The following is a 10,904-nucleotide window of genomic DNA, read 5'->3' on the forward strand; positions in this document are numbered from 1 at the left end:
GTAGTTTGTTTGATTTTTTTTTCATAAAAGTCAATTTAGATACACTTCAATAATTATTACACAATTTCATGGTTGTTTGGTTGTTCATGTTTGTGTTGTTTGTGTTTATTTTTTGTTTAAGTTATGTTGTTTATGATTCAATGCTAGTCTAAAGTTGAAATTGAATTAGAGGTCTATAAGACATCATTGATACTGTTGGAATTCTAATGCAAACTTCGTTGCATTGGGTGTTCTCCCCTAGAGTACATTGCCTTTTTTAGAACTGAGTTGTGGTTTTGTTGCTGCTATGATGCTAATGCCACTATTAAGTTCATTGTTGATTCCTAATTTCTTAAGTTTTCCATTGTTTCAATTGGTTCTAGATTGTTTTCCCTTTGTGTGTTTGTATTTTGTTTGGTTGGTGTTACTTTTGGTCCCTTTCTCAATTATGTTGCTTCTTTTCAATTTAATTGTCTCAAGCTTTGTATTGATCAGTTATCAGCTAGTCTCTTTTTTCTTATTTAATATATATTTCTCTTTCATTATTAAAAAAAAAGTTTGAATTATTTATGCTTATGGATTCGGTATAAATATAAAGGGCATTATTAAGTTTTTTGCCAGGGGCATGAAAAATATATGGACCGGCCCTGTACATTAAGCTCTTAATCATCAAATCCATAGCTCGAAATCTCAAATCTGGATCAATTAATGTCATGCATGGGTAAAGTTTCCACCTTTATCCATTCTTAACCTCAAAAAACCTAGATCTAGAACCCTAATTCTCTAAGGGAACAAAATGACCCAAAACTCTTGCATAGCTGGGAAATGATCATCAAGCTCTAAGCTTTATGTGACCAAAAAGGTCCAGAAACCGCCCAAGGTCCAACCAATGGTCCCGGAGTTGTTCAAAATCTAAGAACCAACCTCAAATGCTCAAGGAAGGACTACAAAGAAAGCATAATCAATTAAATAATGTAAGGGTATGAACTTTATACCTTTAGGATGCTTGGAAGATGCTTAGAAGATCATATCTCAACAACAATGACCTCAACAAGCAATGGGATGATCACCTTCTTCTCCAAGATACCTCTGATACAAGAAAATGGCAACAATACTCAAAGTTCTAACACACTACGGTTAGGGTTTCATTTTCTAAATATGGAGGTTGCAATAGAGAGAAACCATAGAAAATTAGCACCATTATATAGGGCCCAAGGCTTGAGATCTATAGTTTTGTGCCTAACCGCCATTGCGTTGCAATCCAGCTCCTAACCATGCTGCTACTTAAATGATGTGGTCGCGCCATGATAGCTTCCATTACTGCACCGCAACCAATCAAAATCCTAACTCCCAGAACTTAATTCAAAATAAAGGATAAAAAATACTAACCTAGAAAATGGATGTTACAATGCTACCCCACTTGAGTCAGATTTTGTCCTCGAACTCCACTACGATAAATAGCTCTGCATAGTGCCCACGCATCTCCTCCTCAGGTTCTCATGTCCACTTGAACCCTTTCGATGCTTCCATTGCACATTCACCAAACCCACCACCTTGTTGCATAAGGATTTCGTCTTTCTATCCAAGATTGTGATCAATCTCTCCACATAATTCAGATGCTTGTCCACATGAATATCATCCAAAGACACCATTGTTGAATCATCTGCTAAGCACTTCCTCAGTTGAAAAAAATAGAAAGTGTTGTAGACCTGGGTTCCAGCTTGCCCACCCTGGCGATCATTCTAAAGGGTCCAATAAACATGGGGCCCAGCTTGCACCACTTCAAAAATTGAATGACACTTTTCCATGATGACACCTTCCGAAGCACAAAGTCCCCCACCCGGAACTCAAGATTAGACCTGTGCCGATCCGCATAACTCCTCTGTCGACTCTACGCGGTCTGCAATCTCCCACGCACCTGCTGACTCAGCTCAATAGTCTTGAGCACCACCTCAGTGCTCCCCGTAACTCTCGACCGACCTCACCCCAACAAATTAGGGTCTCGCATTTCCTTTAATAAAGCAATTCGAATGAGGCATGTCGATATTAGAGTGATATATGTTACTATAGGAGAACTCCGCTAAAGGAATATATGAATCCCAACTCCCACCACAATCAAGAACACAATCCCTGAACATAAGCTTTAGCAAAATCAATATTCATAAGTAGTCTTTTCTTCCTTCGTTCATTTGTACCACTGAATCAGTTCATTCACAATTATCGATCCATCCAAAATATGCTTCCCTTTAACAAAAGTATATTGTTCCATGCAAACTATAAAATCAATTACTATAGCTAACCAGTTGGCAAGAACCTTAACTATAATCTTCGTACTTACATCCTATCTAATAGGCATGTAATTTGTAACAATCATCGGGTTCTCAACCTTAGGAATCAAGGTTATAAAGGAAGAATTACAATGCAAAGATAATTGGCCTTTACCGTAGAACTCTGCAAAAGCCATGACATGATCATTCACAATAACCCATACTTCTTCAAAAACGATAAGGAAAATCTATCAGGACATGAAGCTTTAATTAGAACATTGCTAACTTGAACAAAATGAGGATAGCTCAAGACCAAAATGTTACATTAACATTAAATAACGTTTAAAGAAATGCCAGCATACTTTGAATATCGAAATATGTCATATTGTCCTAATAAAAAACTTCATAATCTCAACTTGTATTATTATTTACTTTTTTCTATATAAAGCAGAGAACAAACACTCACAAGTCATGTTGTCACTAAAAAAAAATCGATTCATATCAAATAACATCATCTTGGATAAATTACACACACATACAACAAGAAATTAAAAGTATACATGTACTCCAACATAATAACAATTAAAACCTCAAAAAGACAAAAATACCCCTGATGCGAACAAGTTAATGATACATTTACCTACCAGACTCTACCATGGATAATTGATCCATATATATATATATAGTAGAGACACGTCTGAATGGATAAAGTGGGAAACAATTAGTTAGACCAAACATGGACTAAACCAAGCCTATTACCAGTATAAATCTCATTCCTCTCTTCATCATAGAAAAGTGCAGTTATGTCCTCCAAAGCTTCTGTAACTGAGCTTGTGATCCTCCGCCCCACCACCTGATTCTTTGAGCTGCACCTGCACCTTTTCCCACCCTTAGATTTCATCATTATGTCATTGTCACTGTCACTGCATATACAATCTTCCAAGATTCCACCACCATTTATTGCCTTCACTTTTGCAAGACATTTTCCTGTTAGAATATTGCTGATATTGATCGATCCTGCTGCATCATTCGATAAAAATATTAATTTGTTTATTATATTGTTTTGGATGATGTCATCAATATGTGAAAATTGAAATGGTAATTTATTTTACCATTTCCTTCAGTTAAAGGATCATCAGAATCAGCTTTACAATATGAGATAATAAGATCCTGATCACTTGTGATGTATATATTGTTGGTGTTGCAATCTGGATGCCATAATAAATGATCTTCAAATGAAGTCACAAGCTCCCCACGAAAATTCCAAACAGCAACTGTTCTGTTTCTGAATGTCAAGAACAGCTGATTCTCATACAGAAAGATGAATGCTGATGGTGTCATGAATTCTGTTCTACTCACTTCTGTTAACTCAGAATTACGTACCTATAAATTAAATAATAACCATGGTGTCATTTTGTTTTAATTTGAAAAATAGGAAATAAAAAAGAATAGATAATTCTTACATCAAGAATCTGAAGATTTTCATTCTCTTGTTTCACAAGAAGCTTTTCGTTAAACTGTTCAATGAAATCCACCTTTTTATTTCTATGAAGGAGATGATTGAAAGTCTTTAAAACAGTTCCATCTTCAATTGAGAGAATCTTGAGAGGGACATGACCACTTGCTTTGTTGAATATCAATAACATGATTCCAGGGCTGTTTTTGGAAAAAATTTTAAAAAAATGTCGATTGAGAATACATATTTGATATTTACCCATGTCAAGAAACTTACCTGATTTTGATTTCTTGAACATTTTTATCTGATATGGAGTATAACATCATGTAGTTTTTCAAATCAAACACCTTGTAAATGCTAATAGAAAGTAACACAAACAAGAATAATAGTTAGCAAAATGAAATGACAAGATTGTGGGGAAAATATAAGAGTTAGAAAAATAAATAAATTACCTATCTTGTGCTGAGAATGTGAGGACTTTACCATTGACATCATCAAACTCCACAAATCCAGGCCATTTTAAAGATTCTGATTCAAAAAGAGCAAAACCAGCATCTGGTTTACCTCTTCGTATATATCTGAAAACATTATAGTAAAATAAATAAAGAAAACTTTAATGGTATTATCAAGAATTCAAGAGAAAATAGGTTGCTAGTTTTCACATACTCAATTCCTGTTGTTCGACATTTTAAGGAACTGAAACTGTCTGAAGCATACACTGAAACTGTAATGAGGGAATCGTTATTCTTGTTGTAAAACAAGCTTCTTATAACTTCATCAGGACTCACATTCAGAAAGCAAATCCTTTGGTTAGTTTCTGCATCGGATAAATTATAAATATCATGTCATATACTGTTTTTTTAACTACATGATTGAAAAGGTTTAATTTTTGTTTTTCTTCTTATGATACCTCGACTAAATGCAGCACAGATTCCAGATTGTGCAAGAGCAAAGACTATATCACGAGCAGCAACGATTTCAACGATTTTTGATCTCTTTTTGAGAAATGGTAATACCATAGAGCAGTGTCCTTTTGGATCATGGGTATCATACTCCTCCTGATTTGATAATTCATCAGGTAGAAAGTTTAAAAAGAAAGGATTTGCTTCTTGATGAAAGCTTAGCTAGCATTAAACAAACTCAAAAGTGTCGAACACTACTATAATTCTATATAAATGAATCCTCTTTTGTACCTAATTCAACTATGTACCACAGCATTTCAAAGGAAACTTGAAAAGACAAACGACAGAGGGGGAAAATCCTAAATTTACGATCGTGTGTGAAAGCAGTGCAGAATCAATCTTGTGTAAAGTGTGAAAACACAAACGAATCCTCTTTAGTAACTAACTGAGCTATGTTTTTTTGATATATAAATCAAGAATCAGATAAGTTGAAACAACGCAAAATAACAGAAGGATGAACAAAAACCTGTAAGCGGATATTTCTGAACCTCTCCTGAGCATCACACATACTAAAAGAACGATCCCGCTTTGAACAAATCTCTCTCCTCTGAAGCTTCTTAACACTATTCACAAACCCATCAACACCACCACGCGGTCGCTTCTTCGCCACCACCCTCCGGCCATTGCACGGACGTGGACTCGCCGTTATCCTCCTCCCGTCCATCGCTTCCTCTTCTTTCACCTCTACCGTACAACAACACAAATTGAGCCTCTAGAAACTTGTATTATACATTTTTTTTGTGTTCATGTGCTCGAAACCAAGACAGTCGATACTTAATCACAATAGAGCTTCAACATTCTTTTAGAAAACCCTAAATCTCAGGACCCTAGTACAAATTATTAGGACTTTTGGCATGTTCGTGGCCCTGAGCAATAATTTGCACAAACTAAATCAATACGTAAGGAAAATTTGCAATCCCCTCACACTAATTCGCCATATGCCCTAAATCTATGAATATCACAAGCAAAATATCCAATTTTTGTGATTCTCTCTCAAAAAAAAAAAGGCGAGAGAGAGAGATCAGAAAAGGGCCCTAATCGTAAAATTTATAAATATAACATAAATTATGTCGGATTTGATAAAGTATTTGGCGTCCGGCTTGATTTCAAATTTGTGAATTTACGATTTCTCGCCCTCTAGTTTCTGAATTCACATTTCTAGTGCGTCTCCAAGTTTGAGAACTACCGGAAATATTTTACAAATTATTTAGATAAAAGAGTAATTGATTTTTTAATATTATTTTATATCTTACGTTTAAAAAATTATATATATATATATATATATATATATATATATATATATATATATATATATGTTCAGGTTCATTTGAAACCACTCTAATTTTGTGAGACCGTAAAACCAAATCTAAAAATAATTTTAAAATGCAAAATAAATAGAAAAATCCAAAAAAAAAAAAAAATTAGAATGCACATAATTTAGAATGTTCATGGTGAATGTATAAAATGTTACGCTTACATATTTGATTTCATGGCAGCTATTCTCATCGAATACTCAATTTGAAAGAGGTTATTCTCAAAGAATGTGTGAAAGAAACTTGATGATCAAGTGTTGGAAGGTTGGATGATGGCATGTGGGATGAAGATGAACAATGGTTAATGATCTTCACAAAAGAAAGCACTGGCATAATAATTTACAATATAATGATACGACTATATAATCTACATATTGTGTTTGTTTTGTTATTAATGAGTGTTTCATTATGGTATATTAATGAGTGTTTCATTCTGGTAGAATATTCCGTTAGAATAATCTACATATTGTGTTTGTTTTGTTATTAATGAGTGTTTCATTATGATAGAATGGTATATTAAAATTTTTATTTATTAAGAATGCGATGACAAAAATTTAACTTGTATCAAAGAATTTGTTATTCTTAGAAAGTTCATTCAATCAAAAAAATATTGTTATTTCGTTTGAAGAATGATATGATCTGATATTCATTCTATAATATGTATTATGTCATTCAATCAAAACATGTATTCTATAAGAACTAGGTATAAGACCCGTGTATTACACGGGTTTATTAAAAAAAAAATTAATATCAAATTATGAACATTAAACAATTTTTAAAGTATTACTTTTACATATATACAAAGGCTTTGATAAATAAGAATGTAATTGAACCCAAATTAATAAAAGTTAGTAATGACATATTGTAAATAATTGTTACGAATTATAGATTTTCAAAAAATTCTTTGAATACAACATCAGATGTCTTATTACTAAGGTTACTGTCATTGTATAAAATTAATATTTCCAATCTATTACTGTTTTTAACTATGAACAATGCAACATTCATTTTCCTATAAGTAAACACCGATTGTCTAAAAAATAAACTCACATTTAATAGTGACTGTCATTGACTTTTGTTTATTATTATCGCAAAACATACAACCAGTGAAAAATGATCAATCTACTCTTAAACATTAAAAAAAAATATATTCCGACCCTATAAAAAGTTTATCATTCTACCTCTATACGGTTAAAATATGATAAGTTATACATACAAATTAATGCATAGTTATTTACTCCACTAATATTGAAATAAGATGTTTCATGATTAATTGAGCATTGCAAGTACAATGACAATTTATATAATTGACGATGTCGAAAAAGACAACTGTGTCTACAAAATTCCAAAAGTATCCTTAAAGTAAACATTAATTTTTTCAGTCATATTAAGGAGTTCATAAGATGAAATACATGAGTGTGTTGTACTAAGTTTAGCAATCAATTAAGGGGAAAATGAAGATGTTAAACGAAAAAAAAAATCAATTTGAACCAGTCCTGACATTTAATAGTGACTGTCATTGACTTTTGTTTATTATTATCGCAAAACATAGAACCAGTGAAAAATGATCAATCTACTCTTAAACATTAAAAAAAATCTTCCGGCCCTATAAAAAGTTTATCATTCTACCTCTATACGGTTAAAATATGATAAGTTATACATAAAAATTAATGCATAGTTATTTACTCCACTAATATTGAAATAAGATGTTTCATGATTAATTGAGCATTGCAAATACAATGACAGTTTATATAATTGACGATGTCGAAAAAGACAACTGTGTCTACAAAATTCCAAAAGTATCCTTAAAGTAAACATTAATTTTTTCAGTCATATTAAGGAGTTCATAAGATGAAAGAACATGAGTGTGTTGTACTAAGTTTAGCAATCAATTAAGGGGAAAATGAAGATGTTAAACGAAAAAAAAAAAAAAAAAATCAATTTGAACCGGTCCTGATTATGCCCGGTATCACAAACACATTGATGGTAAAAAAAACATAATATTTTTCAATGTTGATTAAATATATTTGATAACAGATTAACTACATTACACGTCTGAATTTCGTATCAAAAGGAGAAGATTAGTACCTGACTATACAGTCCACAAAAATACCGATCATTTTACATATAAATTCAAGATTATAAATTATTATCAATAAGGATTTGATTCCACAAAAAAACAATGTGACGTCAAATGATGAAATTGTTTTCAAGCTTAGAGTTTTTTTTTTAATAAAATCAACTTATATGAATTTTTGAAATATTAAAGGATGTTAAAACTGATATTTTAGGAATACATATTAGATAGTTAAACTACATAATTGTTACATTAAACATGTTGTAAGAAATAGTGCCATTATAATTCTATTTATTTTAAAAACATATATATAAATTAACCAAATATGCATTCTTTCTTTGAATAAAATATAGGTCAAATTAGAAGTAAAATTTTATGAAATTTGAAGTATATCAATTTATCATACCCCATAATGATTACACCCTCAATTAAATTTTATAATTAATTATCATGGTTTGCAATTCCTCTGGATCCTAAAGCACAATTGTTTATAGGAATCACCCAACCTAATAAATCGTTCAAGCAATTGTTTAACTACACAGCTAGGGAGTCATTAGCCAATGTAAGTCATAACGAATATCGAGTAAAAATGAATATCATATTATAACAACCTAAAAAAATAAAAATTCAAAATGTAAAATCAAAGTCAGTTACAACCAAGACAAACCAAAAGTTCAATACAAGTTCATTTTTTCTTAATTCAACGATTCTACAGTAAGCAAAAAATTAATAAATTGGAAATGCACCACTTTGTATTAAATGTTTTTTTTTTTCAGTTACATATGATACCATTTGAAATTTAAGAGACCAACACATTTAAAAAATTTGAAATATTTCCTATCAAGAGAAGAAAGTAACCGTTTTTGGCATTATCAATCACATTTATTCTAATTTATTATTCTAATAATGAACTGCCTTAAATAAATTAATGATGTATCAATAAAATAATAATGTAATAAATAAGAAAATGACATGTGGAAAACAAATTAGTCAAAAATGCTAAGAAAATTACATGTGGCAAAATCAAGGAGAACATGACAAGTGGCAAAAATATTTTCATTTATTAGAGAGGATATGTATTCTGACATTCTCATAGAATATAACATTCTAAAAAAATGTCATTCTGACAAAATAAATTCGGTCATTATAAAAATACGTTGGAATTAATATTGAATAAGATTTTCAGATTTTTAAAATTAGGAGATCTAATTATCCCTAAATTTCCGAAAATTTCTTTTTCAAAATATAGTTAATTGTCCAGAATACCCTTATGGTAAATTTTGTGTGATTAAATTGATTATTTTTAATTAGTTAATAAATATAGAACCCTTACTTAAATTATCCCAAATGATTAGCTCATAATCAATTTCATAGGCACACAATACTTAATAAAAACAAAATAACCTAACCTTATATATATATATATATATATATATATATATATATATATATATATATATATATATATATATTAACTAATTATTGTGTGGATGTAGGAATGATTGTGTGCCAATCATTTTATTTATTTTAAAAAAATGAATAATACATATTATTTTAAAGGATAATATATTCTATTAATTTTAAAAACCTGATTGTACGGATGATAATTATCCTAATTCAGATATTTTGATAGAATATGTTTGTCTATTGAAAAATAACAAATATGCTTGAACCATACAAGAATACATATTCTAACAGAATATATATTTTGATTTAATGAACTTTTTGAAGAATAACACAACTTTGTATACAAGTTAAATTTTTTTCATTACATTCTAAAAAAAGAAAATTTTACAATCACTATCATCTAACAGAATGTCATCAAAAATGAATAAAATTCTTAGAAAATATCATTCTTAAATATATAATTCTTAAGCAAATACACTTGTATGAGAAGAATATCACCATACCTTAATCTGAAAGAATATTGTTCTTCCTCGTTCTAAAAGAATATTCTAAAAATTCGATTCTTAAAGAATATTGTCCATACTTTCTTTGCATGTGCTCTTCAATGGTTATCTGTAAGTTACAAATCAATACATATAAACGAAAATCCATGATAACAACAACATGAATGGATAAAATCATCATTAATACCATACAACAAAGAAGTAGAATTCAAGCCAACAACTCTATAAACACAAGAGAAACTAAACAAGAAAACACTCCGTTGATGCAAGACAAAGCTAGGGGTAGAAACGTCAAAAAAGTGTAAATAGATCTGCAAACGATAGACATTACTCCTCTAGAACCAATCTGTGAACTTGTCAATTTCATCCAAATAATCTGTGACAACCCGAAATTTCCATTTTGTATTAACAATATCACTTCAATAGAAGTTATAACAGTCACAATAAATTTTCAGACTTTTCCGTATAAGTTTGAGTAATTCAGGGTTTCCACTTCAGGAGATATTAGGAGAGTGGATGCACTAAGGTTTTGTGCAAATCTGTTATTCCAAAACTCTTTTATATTAGAGATCATTTCGGGAATAAAATATTTTCTCCCCAAAAATCTCAGGACTATATATAGAATTTTGAACCAGTTTCATTCATTATTTACATTTACAACTAGAGAAAAGCCATTTTTTCTCTCACGGATCTTCGGGTTTTCATCCCAAATCGTAAGTATCTCTCTAGTTGTGTTATATAGCTTATAATGTGTTTAATAACATAGATTACATAGCAAAACAACTAGATTTAGGAGTTTACTCCCCAAGGTGTTCTTGGGCGGTAAACTCCCGAAATGATGCCTAGCCTTTCCCCCGTGATGTGTAACTACCTTAGGCTTGTATAATAGTGTGTATATGACTTGAAATCACCCCAAGAACACCAAAGTTTAGGTGTTCAC

The 10,904-nt window shown here is 30.9% G+C and overlaps 1 protein-coding gene across 2 annotated transcripts; it reads right to left on the reverse strand.

Moving 5' to 3' along the window:
• Positions 1–2,720: 2,720 nt before the first annotated feature.
• Positions 2,721–5,688, reverse strand: LOC111885347 (uncharacterized). Of its 2 annotated transcripts, none has more exons than XM_023881607.3 (8): positions 5,131–5,688; positions 4,613–4,760; positions 4,369–4,519; positions 4,155–4,280; positions 3,979–4,059; positions 3,710–3,902; positions 3,359–3,629; positions 2,721–3,263 (listed from the first exon to the last, which is right to left on the reverse strand). In XM_023881607.3, the coding sequence occupies exons 1-8, from the start codon at positions 5,326–5,328 to the stop codon at positions 2,968–2,970; spliced, it is 1,464 nt and encodes a 487-aa protein (XP_023737375.1). In that variant the 5' UTR covers positions 5,329–5,688; the 3' UTR covers positions 2,721–2,967. The 2 variants fall into 2 exon arrangements, with proteins under 2 accessions (XP_023737375.1, XP_023737374.1); XM_023881606.3 differs by having other exon boundaries at positions 2,721–3,266; positions 5,131–5,687.
• Between the last annotated feature and the right edge of the window lie 5,216 nt (positions 5,689–10,904).

The sequence above is a fragment of the Lactuca sativa genome, chromosome 9 (assembly GCF_002870075.4).
Source record: "Lactuca sativa cultivar Salinas chromosome 9, Lsat_Salinas_v11, whole genome shotgun sequence".
NCBI lineage: Eukaryota > Viridiplantae > Streptophyta > Magnoliopsida > Asterales > Asteraceae > Lactuca > Lactuca sativa.

Excerpts from the sequence above, each read along its gene's own strand:
- LOC111885347 (XM_023881606.3), bottom strand. The coding sequence starts at position 5,328 with ATGGACGGGAGGAGGATAACGGCGAGTCCACGTCCGTGCAATGGCCGG. Across the intron at positions 4,281-4,368 it reads TGTCGAACAACAGGAATTGA|ATATATACGAAGAGGTAAAC; the intron begins GTATGTGAAAAC and ends TAATGTTTTCAG. Across the intron at positions 3,630-3,709 it reads AAAATCTTCAGATTCTTGAT|GTACGTAATTCTGAGTTAAC; the intron begins GTAAGAATTATC and ends TTTAATTTATAG.